Source organism: Podarcis filfolensis (assembly GCF_964270895.1).
Source record: "Podarcis filfolensis genome assembly, chromosome: 1".
NCBI lineage: Eukaryota > Metazoa > Chordata > Lepidosauria > Squamata > Lacertidae > Podarcis > Podarcis filfolensis.
Window position 1 is genome coordinate 71,941,599 of NC_139604.1, and position 19,706 is coordinate 71,961,304.

The 19,706-nt window shown below is 42.4% G+C and overlaps 1 protein-coding gene and 1 long non-coding RNA gene across 2 annotated transcripts; one reads left to right on the top strand and one right to left on the bottom strand.

Moving 5' to 3' along the window:
- Positions 1–135: 135 nt before the first annotated feature.
- LOC310756498 lies at positions 136–1,953 on the top strand. The gene is made up of 2 exons (XR_014544908.1): positions 136–467; positions 1,715–1,953. It is a non-coding gene; the product is annotated as an uncharacterized lncRNA (long non-coding RNA).
- A 2,085-nt stretch (positions 1,954–4,038) lies between these two features.
- Positions 4,039–16,092, bottom strand: DEPDC7 (DEP domain containing 7). Its single transcript, XM_083575882.1, has 9 exons — positions 15,967–16,092; positions 13,291–13,684; positions 8,814–8,944; positions 7,332–7,521; positions 6,732–6,946; positions 6,355–6,497; positions 5,405–5,530; positions 5,231–5,309; positions 4,039–4,359 (listed from the first exon to the last, which is right to left on the bottom strand). Exons 1-9 carry the CDS (start codon positions 16,037–16,039, stop codon positions 4,139–4,141), a joined length of 1,572 nt encoding a protein of 523 aa, XP_083432008.1. The 5' UTR covers positions 16,040–16,092; the 3' UTR covers positions 4,039–4,138.
- Positions 16,093–19,706: the final 3,614 nt, after the last annotated feature.

The following is a 19,706-nucleotide window of genomic DNA, read 5'->3' on the forward strand; positions in this document are numbered from 1 at the left end:
ACTGTACGTGTGCATGGAGGGAGGGGAGCGCCGTGCCACACAAAAGCCCCACCACCACACGCACACATACAGAGGCAGGACTGAGTACTATTATGACGGCTTTTATTTTAAACCGCCGATAAACCTCGAAACAATGAACTGACAGCCTAACGCCATACCGACTGATTGGCATGGGGCGTGCTGGAAACGCCTCCCTGCAAACATGTTTTTAAAGCATGCACGCTGTTCAAGAGGCAGCCTTTGTTTGGCTCTCTCGCACAGCCGTCCTGCAAAATAGGTTGCTGGTCAATGTCCGAAAGGGATCAGTCGCGCCAGCTCGTCAGGTGCATTGCAGCCCCAGGCATGTTTACTTGGGAATGCCGTCCTGCTGTGTTAAGTGAGGTTCACTCCCCAAGATCCCTAGGCTACATGGCTTCGGGGGTGGGACGAAGAGAAAAGAATGGCGTATGCACCCCACTCACAGAATGGTGAGAGATTTCAAGGGTGTCCGCACCTATCTCGTGTTTGGTTTCTTTAAAATAAAATTAAGGTCACCTGAGATTCTGGCGTCGTTACGATAAACGGTTTTATTTACAGGCTGGCGCTGAACATCATTTGGACTCTCAGCATCAGAGCGCCAAATAAAACTGCTCATTAGGTTTCAGGGGGGCGGTGGCTTCACAATGCCTTAGTATTGGATTCTCCCAGAGCGCAGAATCGGGCCTCTGGGTACTTGCAGCAGCAGGTGTGGGGTGTATGGGGAGCTGAGCTCCGGTGTCTAAATGATGCCTCCTTAATAAAGAGGGTAGTTGATCGCCCTGCCAGTGCTATCAGTTACCTCAGGAAGTTATGCTGCTTCCATTAACCCTCTCCTGACTAAACTAGTCTTACAATCAATAATTAAAGCTATGAAGGAGCCCTTTAGATGACATCATTCTAGACTAACCAAAACAAATATGCAACAACAAAAGCAGATACAACAAAATGCTATGTAAAAACAATAGAAGTCAACAAAAGCAACATACAATGCACTCAGTAAAAATAGGAAAATAGAAAAGAAGAGGGGGCCTTCCTGAAAGATAGCCTATAACTACCAATAATAATAATAAGCTATACAACAGCAATTACCGGTAAATAGCTGGGCAAATAAATGATTTGGAGAGATATACATTGTGTCACCACAGAGAAAGTTTATTCCCTAGTCACCACCTACCTTACCTCCGATTGAAAACAGTGAATGCTGAGTGGGAAGCAAAACAGAACAAATGTGAATAAATTCACATTGTAAGAATAAATCTACATTGTTCTGCAGAGGCAACCGACAGGTATCATATCACCTTATGTTTATTCTTGGAATAACGTAACTGGGGGGGAGTAGGGAAATTATATTATTCCCTCTATAAAATGTTTACTTCCAAAATCACAGGTCTGTTGCTGTCATTTTGTTGGAAGGATCCTGAACGTGTTTAGGAGACATGTGAAATGCATAGGAATCCTTAATCCTCAATATCACTTCTATTTTTATAGAAAAAGAGGTGTTGGAACTCACCATGAACACCTCCCTTGTTCTCTTATAATGGCAATGGCTCCCACCTGAGAGATACCGGAACTGATTTCTGGCAATTTCTGGCTGAAAAAAGCCCTGCTTATGTATTTCATCTAGGTAGGAGGGTTAACATTATAAACCTTCATCAGATTCAAGTGCCTTATTTCTGTTCACTTATAATCCCTGCAGATCTGTGACTGATGGCTCACTTCTACTTGGACAATTCCCTACAGCTCAGAATTGGTTGGCATCCAGAACAGAACATTAGTCCAGGGGGAAACAATGAAAGCTTAGACAAAACAAATAAGATATCTTCAGAAAGTGATAGTACCTGTAAAATCAGTTTATTCTGTGCTTACCTCTGAAAAAAACTAAGGAACAGCAAATAAACCATTAAAAACATCGCCTGAAAAGGGACACATCCACAATTTTACTGTTTATATAAAGAGAGATCAATTAAATCCCAGGAGGAAACAAGTCAGGAAACTGGGGTGGGGGGTGGGGGAGGAAGAGAGATAAATGTAGCTTCAGTACTACAGTACTTGCAAAGCATTATAATCGGCCATTTGAGCAAAAGGCAAAAATGCAAGCCAAAGCTGAAAATGATACCATCAGGCGAGAAACCAGCCATGGAAAAAAGCAGTCAGTGAAGCAGAAGACAGCACCTAGCAATAGAAACTGGATCCAGATTAGTCCAACCCAACACACCTAACTTCAGCCACTATACATATGAACTATACACATGAAGGCCAATGGTTAAGCATATGCCTTATTTGGAACCATTTCCAAACAGGAAAACTTTTTAAGATACAGGCAGCAGCTTTTACTTTATTATCAGCAGAAATGCATTAAAAGCAGTCTACCCCCATTTATTTTTGGTTCCTCTTTGCACTATTTATGTTCCCATGCGCAGAAAATTAGCAAGTAACTAAGCCTAGAATGCCAAGTAGTATGATAGGGCCTATACTTCAAAGCCTATCTACTGGCACAGATAAATCCAATATGCCACATGATGGTGGGAATAACACAATTAAAGGAGTGAGAAATATTAAAGCGGAGCTTTGCATTTCTTTCTTCCTTTCTTTTTTTGGCTGCATATTATGGAGCCAATTGCAACAGTAAATAAAAATGGGTTCAATGGTGGTAGTCTCCTGAGGAGCGAACCTTTATGCTGGAAAGTTTTGCTCACCCTTGGCCAGTTTATTAGCTTCAGGTCCCTATTGTTCAACAGAATGGAAAACATCTACCAACGAGCATTCTTTGCACTGATACAATTCTTGTCGTGTCCATGTAAGGGCAGAAGTGGTGGTATGGCAGTAATGATGATTTACAACTGCCCTCTAAATCCAAGAAGGTTCACAGAAACCTCCATTAGGTTTCTACTACAGATTTATGTAGATGTTCCATGGACCAAGACAGTGTTTTGTTTTTTTAAAAAAATACTGTAGATTCCAGATCACCATCAGCTGCAATTTTAGATCTATCAGCAGAGAAGGCAGTAACAGTGACTTCATGCATATCCCAAACTCTCTTGGCATCCAAGTACAAGGGTAATTTACACAACCCTGGAGTATATGATTCAGCCCTTATTTTCCAAGCAGGTACTTAATCCCTCTGGATTGTGTTGTGCCACTGACAAAGCAGTCACTGGGACTCACTGCCCTGGGCATAAGCGACATTTCAGCAGGCCACTATCAAATACAATTAAGCTGAGGTGTTCGCAAGGATCATATGAACTGGCCTGTATATAAGACATGTCCTACAAAAACAAACATGCTTTTTCTAACAAGCCCTATTATTTTTTACGTTTACTCTGAACCCCACTGAATTCAATGGAGTTTATGCCCGAGTGGGACCAACGGAAGATTGCTGCTGCTCACCTTTGTGGAGGATTATTTGTTCTTCAGAGTTCAATAAACATGAACATAAGATTAGACACAATCACAGGTATTTACATAATTGGCAAGTGACTGCCATGCACTGTTAATTCAAGACCAACTTGGCCTAAAAATATCCTTTTGAATTATATACATACAATACATGGAACCTAACAAAGGAACAATATGAATTGACTCTCCACACCCTTACTATAGCAAGAAGACTGGTATTGAAGAACTGGAAAAATAAAAATGCAACTCCCTTCAACAAATGGATTGAAGGTATTTATAAACTCACAACACATGAACAAGTCACATACAAATGTAGACTTGTCATGGACAAATAACAATCTTGCTATATATATATATATCCAACAGCCTTGTGTTACACAGAGAAACCATGTGGTTGTTATAGTCCAGTGGCAATGAGATCTGACAATCTGGAGCAAAAATTATATTCACCAAATAAAGTCTAGTTTTCAGGAGCTTCCAATAGTGTTTGAACAAAGCTAAAAACTCATACACTGGCCCAAACTTCCCTCACCACCCCATTTTTTTTAAAATCAAGAATCTGAACAATTAAGATTTAAATAGAAGCTTTAATTATTTTTAAATAATGTTATTACATGGGGACTCTATCACAAAACCACTTTTATTTAAGTACAATACAAAAAAATTAAAAAGATACAAAATAAGTGCTTTCAAAAGTTATTAGTATCCCAATATCCTTCTAGAGCTAAAGTTCGACACCTCCATCAGTACCTCTGTCATGAAAATACTGCAAAAAGATGGCTGGATTACTAGCATAGAATTGATCAAGCAACCTCTTCCGCTCTTTGGCAGAGAGACTGGAGTCCTCATCAATAGATTTTAGCAAAGATACAAGTTCCTTTTTTGTAGTCTTCTTTGCACTGTGGTGATACTCACTTTTGTCAAGTTGCTGGCAGAAAGTATATCCTAAAAAGCAAGCATGAAAAACCATTCATAAAAGTATAGTGGTAACTCTTGTCATTGATATACAGTATTCTCATAGAGCAGAGGCATGGGGAGCCTCTGGCCTGCCAGGGATCCTAATTTGGCTTGTGAAGGTGAAGTCGTTTCCCTCCACCCTTCCCCACATGGCCCCACACCTTCTGAGCTGATCCCTGCCACAACAGGAACACATTCTCATGTTTCCCTCATACTGATGTTATCAGATGTAACACGACAACAGGCCACTGACAGGTGGGTAGCCCTACCTACCTAGCAAAGTGACATGTGGGGGGGGGAGGCCTCAGAATTTGCCCCCCTCCTAAGCTGGATCCTGTTCCCCACCCTTGCCCTATATCACTCTGGAAGGTAGTCCAGTATTACCCCCATTTTACAGATAAAGGACGTAGGCTGAATATCTTGCTTAAGACCACCTAGTAATCTCATGGCTAAAGAAATTGGGACCAGGGATTTCCCACTCATGCTCTTGACCATCTCACAACTGCTTTCATCTCAGTCTACTTAATTAGCTTGCATTTTCATAGAACCACATTGCTGAATGGGCCCCAATGCATCACTAACCCAAGCCATGCCTTACCAAGTTTCATTCTCACTACGTTCAAATAAATGGTAGAGTCAATTAAAATTATTCCAGGTTTTGCCAGAGGTTTCTTTAGAAGTGATTCAAAAACAGGGATGTGGAAACTTGTGGCCCTCCAGATGTTGCTGTACTTCAGCTCCTATCAGTCCTAGCCAGCATGGCCAATGGTCAGGTCTGATGAGAGCTGTAGTTCAACAACAGGTAGAGGGCCACCGATTCCCCAGCCAAGGACTTAAATGTTATTAAATACATGGTTACCTGTATTCAGGTTGGAATCTTTCCCCTGCTGTATAGCCACAAGCTTGTCACTAACCATTTTATGCAACGTCCCTGGGATCTTGGAGAAAAGCAACAGCTTCTTTTAGTCATTAAAATTTAGGAAGATAATTCAGTAATAAGCAAGAGCAGGGGAACAAGGTTTAAGGCACTTACCTTTAATACATCTTTCTGGTAGTCCACCAAAAACAAAATTAGAAGGTCAGTTTTTCCTTTAGATAAACTTTTATTGTTGACTATGGCTTTGGAGAAAGTTCTTTTCACAACCATCCGGTTGTCACTCTACAAAATAGGGGAGAAATGATTAAAGGAGTGTTTCCCTGCTTACTTACTCTGTTTTCAAACACAAGTTTCCTATAGTTTGCTTTGTAAGACTACAGAAAATTATGTGAATGCAAGTTACTTAATTTGTGAAGTAAGCTTAATAGAGTTCAGTACAGCTTATGCATAAGTCTGCTTAAAATCATCCCAGTATTATTGTTATTGGTCATTTAGGGGTTGTATCCAACACTGTACACAGAGTTCCCATTGTGCAAGTGGACTTTTCCTTCCTCTCCTTTCCTTGCACACCTTCAGAATCTGCTCCAGGGCCTCCCTCCAATCCTCTGGAGCAGATTTTGAGGGTGCACAGGGGACGGGAAAGGGGAAATACTATGCTAGCAGAATAGTCACACTGGAAACGACCCATTATTTTTTATCATTGTTAACTATCATTATTGCTTACTATTGTTATTAACCACTATTTCTTACCTACTCTTTGTCATAAGGTCCCAGCTCAGATTTAAAATATATATAAAATATTAAAGTAAATTAAAACAAGGTTCTGTCTGGTGGTGTGGAAACTGCTGCAGTGTGACTCTTTGATCCATTGGTTAGCAGCACTGGAAACCCAAGGTCACGTGGGAGGAACCCATATTCTGGCTCCTTCCCACTTCAGAGCTTCAGTTTCTCTAAAGGGCGGTGCCACCATGGGAAGGAATCACGGCATGGGCTCCCACCATAGCAATCTCATATTTCCAACATTAACCTAGTGGCACTGCTCTGCTCCAAAGACTGTCATTTCATTGAAGGTTACATTAGAAGGGGCCCTAAGTGATCACACTTGCCTCTGCTTGGAGCTTAAGATCAGAATTCTGAGCGATAATAGCCATGAAGTAGAGTAGTCTCCTGAACTCCTCTCTTCTTGAACTATCCAATAACTTCAAGTAGAGCTGAATCGCTTCCAAAGCTTGATCAGTTTTCCCGTTAACTGGAACAAAGAAGAACGATGGAGTTTATGACTAACACCCAACATTACTGTTCTGTTTAAATACCGACAATTCCCCATCACCACAAACTTGTTAAGTTTGCCAATAAAAGCACAGTTACCATTGAGCTATACAGTACAGTATACTTTTTCCAAGAGTTTTCACTCCACATGTCTGTATACACTGATAAAGAATGTAGGTAGTCATCTAGAAATTTGGAAGCCAATTGCACTTACCTAGCAGCTCTGCAATGCCCAGGTGGATTTCGGGTGCATGACTTAACAGTGGTTCCTTCTTTTGGCTATAGTATCTACCAATGGTATCAAACAGCAGCAGCTTCCCAAAATGTACTTTGTCAGGCTGCTCAGGCAAATTTCGGCTCACATCAACCACCATCGGATCTGGCAGATACTCCAGACAGTCTATTGCTGCCGACAGCCATTCATCCGTCCTAGAAAATGAAAATTCCTATGTCTCTATATTTTCAAAGTCATGGGCCCTACTCCAGGTAAAGTCCATCCATAACCAAGACCCATTGAAGTCATAGTAACAGCTTAGGGCCAAAGCTAGGTGTGACCTGAGAGATGTAGGAAAGACTTCAGTGGTGGCATTTAAAGCACCTTGCGGGTGGGATGGGAGGTGAATACAGTTAAAATGGGAACTGCAGCACAGAGGCAGGAAAAGTAACCCTTCCAACACACTATTTTCTTGGTCCAACCCCCCCCCTTCCCCCAAAATAAACATGCCTCTAAAGATGCTATTTGCCCTGCAGGTAAAAGTAAACTTAGTCTGTAACTCAGCTTCTTGTGTTCCTGTTCATCAACATACATACTTACTGAGAGTCTCCGAATGCTTTCAGAATTTCTCGGTCCAGGTAGTTGCTTGTGATGTTACATTCAGACTCTTGCTTTGTTTGTGGAAATTTAGATCCTGCCTTCTGGTACTCAAGTAAAGAGTCAAGAAGTGGAAGATCTATAAGCTGCAGGAGGCGGGTAATTGTTTGCTCTCTCCAGACTTCGTTAATAACTAGAAGCACAATTCAAATGCCAAGATCCAGTTAGCTAAATTTATTTAGGGGTCAAGGAGTAATTTGCTATTGCAGTATTTATCTTTTAGCCTAAGAATACTTCACTGAAAGAACACTTAAGCGACCTGCTTCCTTATTGATGCATTATCAACTTACAAGTGTACTTTATCAGGGTAAAAGGAAGGTGACCAACAGCAATTTATGCAGGGAACAGCAAGCATTTGGACATAGCCAACATGCTTTACATTTTTTCCTGTGGAACTTGCGAATGATCTTTGCTGCACAGGGAATCCAATCACATAAATCATGCTAATAAGGATGCGTAAAGAAAGGAGGCCTTGTTGAAGACTTTAGAGTTGGAACAATGGATTCCTTAGCTTCAAGAGCCTCTGCCACATTCAAGGATTCCAAAACTGAAAAGCAAGAACTTGTCTGCTTGCTGCACTTTCTAATCAGGACTAAATTTTCAACTACAGAAAAACAACCCTAATTCCTGGTTTTCCCATCAATGAAGATGAAATAGTGGCAGCAACACATCCAAGCCTTCTTAAAACGAGCTAAATTTTAAAGGTAATGAAAAGCTTTGAACACTTGCACTACTGGTGGCTAAGCTTTAAATCTGAGTTTTAAACTGAATTTCATTTTAAAAAATAGTAATTTGAAATAGTTTTTATTGTTTTATGATGCACTTATTTTATTTGTTGCTTTGTAAACCATCCAGGGAACTTCTATTCTGGCGTGGCTACATAATAAATGTAATAAATAAAAGTTTTTTAGCCACTACAAGTAAAAAATGTGAGGCAATGCCATTTTCAAAACCACCACAGTCAGCCCTTCCCTTTATAGCTTGGGATAGTTTTGCTATCTGTAGTCTAAAGAGCTTGGGGAGAGAAGGCAGACAGCAGCACATCACTGGATAAGCAAATGGCTAGGCCATGCTGGCTGGGGTTGATGGAAGTTGTAGTCCAAAACATACCATGGGTACTGAGCTGGTGAGGGCTTGTCTATACTGATCATCACCAGGCCCTCCAGCTTAACTTCACAAACTTCTATTCCCTGTGACAGTTGTGAGTCAGTGTCAGAGGCTGGCCTTGCACGATTTATCAGGATGGGGAGACAATAGGCATCTGCTGTAAGTCAAGAAAATACACTACACAATGTATTCCTTTTATTCTAAGCACTCTATTTGGTAGTGGAAAAGAGCTAAATTTGCAAGTTCCCACCAGTTTAAAACAAGGCACCCATTCCTTCCCTTGGGTGCAAGCAATTATGATGTTTGCGCATCACTTACCTTGGTGAGAAAAGTTTGGAGAGGTATTTACTTGAGAGGAACTAACAGGCGTTAGGCTCAAGTTTTCCAAGAGATCCTCCAAGCTTCCTGATTTCACTGGTGTTATGCTAAGTAATGCTCTTTTCTCCTGTCTGAAGAAAGAAAAATGGATGATTCAAGTTATCTGCTCATCAGCCAGAAAGGTCCTGGTAGCGAAAGTCTCTACAAGTTAGCTTTGAATTCATGACTACTCAACTGAAGGGCAAAAATACAAACATTCCGCTTCAAACATAAAAATGAACCAAAAGATACATGCTCAAGATAACTGAATACACCTTAGTGTCCCTTATGTTAATCACCTCCTGGCAAATAGAAGGGGAAGAAATGGAGGCAGTGAGAGATTTTACTTTCTTGGGCTCCATGATCACTGCAGATGGTGACAGCAGTCACAAAATTAAAAGACGCCTGCTTCTTGGGAGAAAAGCAATGACAAACCTAGACTGCATCTTAAAAAGCAGAGGCATCACCTTGCCAACAAAGGTCCGTATAGTTAAAGCTATGATTTTCCCAGTAGTGATGTATGGAAGTGAAAGCTGGACCATGAAAAAGGCTGATCGCCGAAGAATTGATGCTTTTGAATTCTGGTGCTGGAGGAGACTCTTGAGAGTCCCATGGACTGCAAGAAGATCAAACCTATCCATTCTGAAGGAAATCAGTCCTGAGTGCTCACTGGAAAGACAGATCCTGAAGCTGAGGCTCAAATACTTTGGCCACCTCAAGAGAAGAGAAGACTCCCTGGAAAAGACCCTGATGTTGGGAAAGATGGAGGGCACAAGGAGAAGGGGACGACAGAGGACGAGATGGTTGGACAGTGTTCTCGAAGCTACCAGCATGAGTTTGACCAAACTGCGGGAGGCAGTGGAAGACAGGAGTGCCTGGCGTGCTCTGGTCCATGGGGTCACGAAGAGTTGGACATGACTAAATGACTAAACAACAACATGTTAATTGACCTGTCATAAGAGTATCAAAACCAATCTGTTACAATCCCAATCCCATTTGCCTAGTTCTATTTCAGTAGGATCTATTTCTGTGTAGAAATGGTTAAGATTGTGCTGTTAGGCCTCTTCTTCTAGGAAGTTTGATATAATGGACATATTTAACTGTGACTGCATTACTTGAAGCTGTGATGTAACATATTGAGCTAAGACACACAGCCCCAGCCCTGTATTTATAAATACTTATGGTTGGCAACTATTGCTGAGGCTGAGCCCCATTTATGTTTGCAGTGTCCAATTAAGAACTGCCATTAAAAATGTGATATTTACAATGTGTCACTGATGTGAATTGTGTATTAGTTCATGCGCTTCAAAAAACTAAATATAAAGTGCTACTGCATTGGGGGCGGGGAGGGAATGGCGACTAGCAATCCTGTTTTTGCACCTGTAATCCAGGTTCCAGGAGCCATTTGGCTCCTAGCTTTTCTATCTCAGTTTCCAACACCACTTCTAAAGGGCCAAGCTATGTGTACTCAGAAGTAAGTCCTACTAAGTTCAATAGGATTTACTCCCCAGCAAAGGTGCTTAGGTGTGATGTCTAAGGCAACCCTACTTCCAGGTTAGTGGGAACAAGCACCACTGAATTCAAATGGACTTGTTTCTATCTGGCTATATATAGATTGCACTGTAAAGCACAACCAAGTAATATTCAGCATTTTTCACAAGGGTTGTGCACATTGCACCCAAATGAGGCCTGTCAGTTCGCTTGTCAACAGGTTTAATTTTAATTAAGGGCATATCCACACCACACATTTAAAGCTTTTGCCTTCCCCCAAATAATACTGGGAACTGTCATTTCCCTCTCACAAAAGATATATTTCCCAGCATTCTTAACAAACCAGTTCCCAGGTTTCTTTGGGAGAAGGCATTGGATGTGGTTTAAATGCATCATATGCTTTTCTCCTAAGAGTTAGAAGCATGTTAGTCACCTTACATTACACACATAAGCTCACATCCTTACATTCTACTTTGGTGTCCACCCTTGGTTCCATTCTCAAATGACACTAACACATTTCGAATGTCCACTTCACCCATATAATAATAGACCAAAAGAACAACTCTCCCTGTAATCATAATTAGTCCACGTGAGTGAGTCTTCAGCATGTGCCTTCAGATACATCACTCTCTCATCAGCTGGAATGATACAAACAAAATCCTATCCAAGAATTGTACTTGATTCAATGGAAATTACTCATACTTAAATTCATTTGAGAATGACAGAGTTGAAGTGTAAATTGGGCTGTTTTTATTTTATGTATTTTGTGTTTTTTATATTGTGATTTTCTTCTGTGAGCCACCTGAGACCTGTGGGTATAGGGCAGTATATAAATTTTTAGAGGAGGAGGAGGAGAAGAAGAAGAAAATGACCCCTCTCTCTCTAGCTGGGACTATTATGCAACAGCTACTTGCAACTTTCATGGTCACTTTTGGATTTAAAAAATAACACCATACTCTTCCCTCCTCTTCCCATTTGTAGTCATGCTTCACCACAGTTTTATAAACAGAAATATCCAAATCTTTCTACTATTTAAAAGTAGCCGAGTTGAACGGAACTCACTCCCAGGAAAGGAGGTATAAGACTGCAGCCTTGATCTCAAATCATATCCTTATTCTAATTCACATTCAATTGTTCGAATGTCATCACTTATGTCGCTAAGAGGAGCAACAGTGACACAAAAAAGAGAGGCTATTGGCAGACCTGAGAAAATCCCAAGGTTTGGGAACGTACAAAATAAATGTTAGGAAAACCGCTCCACCCCCATGAGTACTGAGTATGTTCAATCTTCAAAAATGTATTGACTGAAAACTAGGTCAAGTGGGCCAGAAGGGCAGGGGCAAAACAAGGCTTTATTTCATCCAGGTCAAAGACCCAGTTTGGCACCTCACCACTCGCTTTTGCAGATGTACATGCACACAAACACACACAGGCTGGGAGCCTCAGTGGTGCCCGTCTGGAGGTTTCAGCCAGGGCAAAAAACCCAGCTAGCCCCGCTTCCCCGTAGCAACGGTTCTGTGTGGGGGGTGGGGGCAGGCAGAAGAAAGTAGCTTAAAAAGAGGAGGACAGAGGAAGATATATAAAAATGAAATCGTTCTTTCTGTTCCTATCCCTTCCCTCTTACCCCAGCAGTCAGTCAACATTCTGTGTCCACTGAGCATGCTCAGTCCTCACTCAGCTGTTTTGGGTTGGGGCAGACATGCTGGTATTCAGTTCCTGCTACATTGAATTTCTCCATTGACTTCTACAGGCAGCTCTACTTTCTATCCCTGGGGACATTTTAAAACACAGATTTATAACCACGTGAACCTGCCTGCCTGGCAAGATCTTCACTGGAGACTCTTGTCTGAATGCTCCCTGCAACAGGAGGTAAACAGGTGGCATCAGAGACAGAGCCCATTTGATGGTGGCATCCCCACAGTGGAACACTCCCCCAAAAAACTTGGCTGGTAACTAGTTCCTAGTGTGTTAGTTTCATTACCAGGTGCCTAAAGCTTTTAAATTGTCCAAAAAGCTTTTTTTATACTAGGCAACTAATTTTGCTGCCATAGCCTTTTTGTTTCTGTTCAGCTTTTTGCTTTTACTGACTTTATTGTCCTTTTATTGTCCATTAAAGTGATATCAGCCAATGTGGAAGCCTTACGCTGAAAGGCAAAATATACATTTAAGAGAGACAGACATAGACATCCAGCAAGGATGGAAACTAGCTTCAATTCCAGCATCCCTTGGTTGGATGAGAACTCCTAAAAATTGATGCTGCATGCATAATTCCCAGGGCATCCTGAATTCAGGGCTGCGCTCACGCATCCTTAGTCAGATGGCCAATAGCAGCACCAATCACCTTGTCTTTCTGACAAGTAGGGGGAGCCAACTGTCCCTTTCCACATCCACAGAGGCACCTGGCCAGATAGTGACAGTGACATGTACAGAGTTGGTGCACAAAGCTGCAGAGATAGATAAAAGCAAAGTCCACCATGAGTTCAGCTAAAGTAGATCTTCCTCAGTTGTTGACTGTGGAACAACTTATGCTTACCATTTTCCCTTCCATAGACAATATGTCCTCCCTCCTAACCTTTTAAGCTGCATACACAGTTCTTTGGATTGCAGCCCACATAGAGAATTAAGTTCTATTGACTTTAGGGCCATTCAAGAAGGATTTGCTTTTATTTATTTATTTATTTATTTGTATGTATGTATCTTTCTGTGTGTGTGTGTGTGTGTGTGTGTGTGTATTACCTTGGATGTGCAGATACATCCACAGCAGCAACCAGGATTGACTTCTAAGCAAATGAGCACACAAGATAGGACTGCCAGGCTCCTGTCTTACAACTAGAAAGTCCCAATTAATACTGAAACACTCAAGTTCAAAGTAAGTCTGATTAGGGTTAGGCTGCTTTCAAGATAGAACAACAAGAAAACATGGCAAATATCTTCATTTGGTACTAACCTTTGATGCACAGTCCGGCCATACTCTTTTCCAAACGGACTGTCCGTTTGGTTACACGCATTTGGAAACCTGTAGAGGCTGCAGCTGCTATCTTCGAACACAGACCGTTTGTCTTTTCCAAAGACTCTGGTAGAAACTGCTTCAAACACTTTGTAGTCCATCAGTGCCTGACACACTCTCACAACTTTAGTCCGGGAAATATCTACATTGCCAAAGTATTTGTTCTGCAGAAGGTGGGCATAGACGACATCTACTGCATCGGAGCCAATAAAACAGTCGTTAAAAGATTTCAGGTTCTGACGCCGCTTTTTCACTTCAACTTGGCTCTGAAGTGCGTTGATAATGCTGCTCCAGACATATGTGGCTCCAAATGGTCTCTGTGCCAAGCTGAAACCTAAACACGCAATGCAAGAGATGTATTATGGGTTGTGTTTCAGTGAGTGTTCTGGAAGCAGATTATGGACCTACCCAATATTTTTAGGAGTCACTTCCAAAAGTGTGCATCATTTCCCATGGAAATATTGGTGGAGCCCTTTTACTGGCAACATTAGCTAACAAGGCCTCTAGCGCAGGGATGGGAAACCTTTTGCCTGCCAGGTGGAGTGGGACTCCATCTCCCATAAACTTCAGCCAGTATGGTCAATGGTCAGGGATGATGGACTCTGGGACTCTAACATCTGGGGAAGGACAGAGGCTCCCCAACCCTGCTCTAAGGCTTGACTCAAGGGAATAGAACAGTTATGTCCCCGTAACTATAAAAATGCTATCAGTTAGCAGGGCTGGGAAAGATTTCTCTCTGCCAGAGACAGAGACCCTATAAAGCAGCTGTCAGTCAATTACTGACAATATTGGGGATCTTCATTTTCTCACTGAGAAACTTTTGTGGGATACTTTTTGTGGGAGAGTCTTGCCCACACCTGCCCTAGATTCTTCTATGCAAGGCTGCCATTTCAAATTCCTGAGGTGGGGGAGGGAAAGAGAAAGAAGGTATTTTGCAGGTGACCATGATTCTTCACAAGGTTGTAAAAGCTCTTGTATCCACTCAGGATTAAAGTTGCAAAGAGAGAGAGAGAGGGGGGGGGAGGTATTTTGAAAGCATGTGTTGTGGTTACTACTTGTACTTTATAATTACCTCAAAGCCATCAGCACAGAACGGTCTTTTTTATTATTAAAACAAATGCCTGAGACACACACACCTGGTACATTCACCCATCAAATTTTTATGCCTATGACCATGATGTTTATAGTCAAGTACTGGAGGATGCAAAGGCTGCCCCCAGAACACCTAAATCTTACTGGTACTGTTCGTATCAGACCAGTAAACTCAAATGCCTGAGTAGTTCTGCCGAGATTAAAAAAAAAAACCAGTTCCTTTTTTAAAACAAAAAATCTACCATACCATAGCCAACAGCACTACAGCTTTTCTAATTCTTGTTGCCAAACAGACCCCAAGGAAAGCTTTGTTTGCTAACAACATTGGAGTCAAGGTTGCCTCCCAGAAGACTACCCAAACTGGGAGGAAAGTATTTCCTCTCCTGGAAGACAGTCCACAAGAGACCAGCTCCTGCAGATTTACATATATGAACTTCCATAGGGATCACACAGCCAGCATGAAGCTGATCACACTTAAACAGCAATTTATCCACAGCTATATATTAAGAAGGAACCCAATATGCTGATGAATAGCGCCTCCGGTTTTTGGAGAGCAGTTCAGTTACGAGAGACAGAACAGACCTATTGCGGGAAGCGAGGGAATGAAAGCACTTTATGAAATTAACGTAGAAATGTGAGTAAGTAAAGCAAGCTAGAAGAGCTTCCTCTGTCGAGGAAAGGCTTCTTGCATATTACCCTAGAGACTCCAGCCAACCTGAAGAAACAGGCCACCAGCTCTAACCACACACACAGCTCTAACCACACAAAATTTTTTTTGTTTTGACTATGGCAGACCAACACGGCTACCTATCTGTAACACACACAGAGAGATAGCTTGCCCAGCGGCAGGTCCGGAAACAGCAAACCTACCAGAGCTGGGAGGAGGTAAGTCCACGCCATTCTAGCCCTTAGGCACAATAATTAACATTTTTAACCTCTTAAATGTGTTTGTGAGAGGGGGTGGAGGAGTTATTGGTTTGTTTTGTTCTTGTTTTTATTATGCGTTCTTCTGCTGCGATCCGCCCTGAGATCAGTATACAAGGGCAGTATACAAATTTATAATAAAACAGGATTCTGCCCGAGCAACTGGACCCCTCCAGAATAAGAGCAAAACAACAACAACGCCGCTCTGTTGACCGCTCGGCTGACCTTCCAACAGGGCTAAGGCCAACCATCTCCCAGAAAAGAGGAGATAGCCGTCGAAGGGAGAAGATACCGGGTTGCATCAGAGCAACCGCGGCGGGTCGGGCCAAAGGTCCATCCGTAGGTCAGACCCGGGCGCTGCCTCCACTTGCGGCCGGTCAGAGAAAGCGCCTTCCGCCCGCCCACGGGACGAAATTGGGGAGGCGAGGACGCGGGATAGGCGACTTTGCATATGACTTTATAGGAGCCGACCCTTAAGAGCGAGAAGAGGCGGGGAGCCCACGGCACCCACCTGCCTTCAGTGGAGGCGCTTTGCCCCGCAGTCTCCCTTCTCCCCCCGGAGAACATAAGAAGCAGCCCTGAACCCGCCCCGCCGCCTACCTGGAGGCTTGTTAGCCGGACTGTACACCGCGCAGAGATTCAAAGCCGCCGCCTTCTCCTTCACGCTGGCCATAGCGCCGGCCGGTTTCTGCCTCGGCGTCCCCGGGAATGAGCGCAGCAGCCCGGCCACCTGGCGGAGGGGAAATAGGCGGCGCTCGCACGCAGGCGCTGCTCCCATTGGCTCGCGTTGGCGGCGGGGGCGGAGCCCGCCCTCTACTTTAATAAGCCGAAATGCAACCGCGGGGCGTTTTGGCCGCCGCGGCGAAGACAACGGTGCACCGCTCACCAGAGCTGCCTAAAGCGGGTTGCTGTGCTCATGGGGTGCGTTGCAGAGGACGCTCCCCCCCACACGAAGGCTCCCGTTTCTCCCTGTAGCTCTAGTGAGAAACCAAGAGTGAGCCACCTTCTTTATCAGGCTTCCTCAACCTCGCCCCTCCAGATGTTTTGAGACTACAATTCCCATCATCCCTGACCACGGGTCCTAGGGATCATGGGAGTTGTAGGCCAAAAACATCTGGAGGGCTGAGGTTGAGGAAGCCTGTTCTATATGCTTGCACTGCACACACGGGTTTAGAGGGGAGTGGGGTCAGCTCACATCTGCCGGCTGGCTTGCCTGTGAACAGGGAACAGCCAAGACATTTTTGCCTTTTCGGCACCTGAGACAAACCTCAAAATGGCGCCCCATCCTCTCCCCACTAGGGAAGAAGGGTGAGTGAAGATCTGCATCAAGAACAAGGGTGCGGGGAATAATAATGATCTGCCTTGGGATCTGTGGACCCTGCCTTCTGAGGCGATTGCCTCACCTCACCCTAATCCCCCAGGTTGGTCCTAAATACACCACTCCTGGAAATTTTGAGCTGAAAAAGACCTGAAGGTATGGATACTAGTATTGGGGCAGATTCAATTCTACTTGGAATGTAGTCTACAAATTTACAGAGTTTATATCAATGTTCTTTTAATGTGTCCAGAGAACCCTGGGAACTGTCATGTTGGAATATTCACCTCAGAGTAACACAGTCACTATGGATTCTGGAGAGAGGGAATGCCTTTTTAGTATGCCCACATAATCTAATCTGAGGCAAAGCTCAGCCACGGACCTTGTCTCGTTCCTTTTTCTATTTTAAATTGATTCGTTATCACCTGGTTAATAAATAATTTTGTATTCTGTTCTGTATATACAGCTTGTATTCCTTTTATAAACTTTTCTCCATATTCCATTTCTTCCATCACCTTCTTCATAAAATCCCAATATATATTATCAAACACTTTTTCTGCATCTATAAACATCATTGCTGCTTTTTTTCTCATTTCTTACTTCTAGATATTCTATTACATTTAAAATATTTCTTATATTATCTTTCATCTGTCTACCTGAAAGGAATCCCGCTTGATCTGGATATATATAAACATTTAAGACCTTTTTCAGTCTATTAGCTAAAATATTAGCAAATATATTGTAGTCAAGAGGTAAAGTACCTTTGAGCACATAATGAGACTGTTTCCTCTTTTAGTGTATTGGTGCAGCTTAGTCCCCACAGTTGTTTGACCAGGGAACATTAACTTCAAGGTGACTTTTAGCCAAACTACAGTACTTCAAGCTATCAGAGTCAAGCGTTGTCATACATGCTGCAGTCATAGGCAATGACTAGCTGGTCTGTGTCTTTCATTTCTAAAGGGCCCTCTCCCATCTGCTTTGTAACAATCTCTAATGCACATATACCGGAGTCAAACATGTTTACACCTGATCATATCCACAAACTCAGCTTCTTATAGGGCACAGAGCAGCAAAAAAGAAAGAAAAAGCCCTGTTCCGTTTCCTGATAAAGTTGTTCATTATCATAACCAGGGCAATTTCTGTCCCAAATCAAAGTCTGATGTTTGTTGGCTATGGGTCTCAGTGACTGAAAGTAGCAACATGCTTGTGGCTAATCAGTTGTGATAATGGGATATTTGGACATGCTGTGCAATCTGGGCCTATTCCTAAACGTTATTAAAAAATGGAATTCAAACAACTTGCAGAACAATGAGGTTTTGAGTTTTGACAATTTTACTGTTGGGGACTTGCTGAAATAAAATTACACATCAGCAACTGAGCCTCTGTAAAATTTTGAATGGTTCAGAATGTTTATGCCTACCATACCAAATTTATAGACACAAGTAGCAGCATAGCAGCATAGCAACATATACAATACACTGTTAATCAAAGAACATACTGAAAAAAATTATCTGCTTGGTATGCCAGAACATTCAGATCTAGGCCAGCACACAATGAACCAAATGAGTTGAGGTCACACTAATCTTTGTTTTATTTTGTTAGATGAAAAACGGATATCAGTGCAATTGTAGTATGTTGCTTCAGAAGCACGAACCACTATTTTCAGAAAGAATTAATTTTATCTTGTGATAACTCATCCAGGTCCATTTATATGAATGAGTATATTTGTTTTGTTATGCTCATCAATGTCATTTAAACCAAAAGGGCAAACCTTGTATTAACAAGGGGTTTTCCACAAGGCCTTTTTTTTTTTTTTTTTAAATGCCCCTTATTTCAGATTACTGCTCAGGAAAGATATTCATTTATTGTAATCCAGGAGGTTTTTCCATATAAGCACAAAATAATTAATATGTAAGTATCTGATGAGCTTCAGGCACCAACTTAAGACTTGGTGATTTCAGCACACCTCTTTATGAAACTGATTTGTTTTTTAAACCTTTGTCAGATGATCCATTTTTGTATTGATTATCCTTAATGCGCTTTTGCTTGATTTTACATTGTTTTGATTTTAATGGAGATCCTGTAAACTTCATATTGTATTGGCCTGAAAATAAGCTGCACTTTCCCCCCAAATCTGATCATGAGTGCAGCTTATATTCGCAACCTTATGCCATTGGCAAAGTGGTGTGGCTCCACCCTCCCAGGAAGCAGCCCAGGAGTGTGGGGCAATGGCGCCCGTCCCATCCACGGCTCCCAAACCGCCAAATTTTAAAGGTGCCACCTATTTGCAGGTATTCCTGCCAATACAGTAGATACGTTTTTTTAATGAGTTTGAAGCATAGATATTAATAAAGAATACCAGCATTTATATACTGTTGACGAAAGGTTCTGCAATTTCTAAAATTCATTGGTAACTTTGGGCTTTTCAGATGTTTGATGGGGCGAGCTGAGCTCTTCTAAATGTAACTAGGGTAACAAACAGTGACATGACAAACTGCGCAGCAGAGGCTCTGCACAAACTATACCTTTTAGAGCACATTCCAAACATATTCGTTCCCTTGAAGAATTCTGGGCACTGTGGTTTGTTAAGGGCTGCTGGGAATTGCTACTCTGTGGGGTAAACTACAGTGCCCAGAATTCACAGAGGGAAAGAATGTGATTGCTTTAATGGTATAATGGGTACTACACACCCAAAGACAGCTAGGTCTTAGGGAAAGCAGCTCCTGAAGTAAGGAGTGGGGAGCAAAGCATCCTTGGTATCTGATCATAGCTGTCAACTTACAGATTTGAAAATAAGGGACCAGCAGCCTTGAAAATAAGGGATCAGCAGCCAAAATAAGGGACCTGCAGCCTCACCTGTTCCAGGCACTCCAGTCTTCCTGTCCTCCTGCAGTCTGGTCAAACTCATGCTGGTAGCTTCGAGAACGCTGTCCAACCAACTATGTAACCAGAGGCTCAACTGACTAGAATCTGAATCACATGCACCACAAGGCCTATGCAACCTCAACTTAAGATGGCTCCCCGG

Coding starts and splice junctions, on each gene's coding strand:
- DEPDC7 (XM_083575882.1), bottom strand. CDS start 16,039: ATGGCCAGCGTGAAGGAGAAGGCGGCGGCTTTGAATCTCTGCGCGGTG. Junction 6,947..7,331: donor AAAGCATTCGGAGACTCTCA/GTAAGTATGTAT, acceptor TTCATTTTCTAG/GACGGATGAATGGCTGTCGG. Junction 6,498..6,731: donor GGGCATTGCAGAGCTGCTAG/GTAAGTGCAATT, acceptor TCTTTGTTCCAG/TTAACGGGAAAACTGATCAA.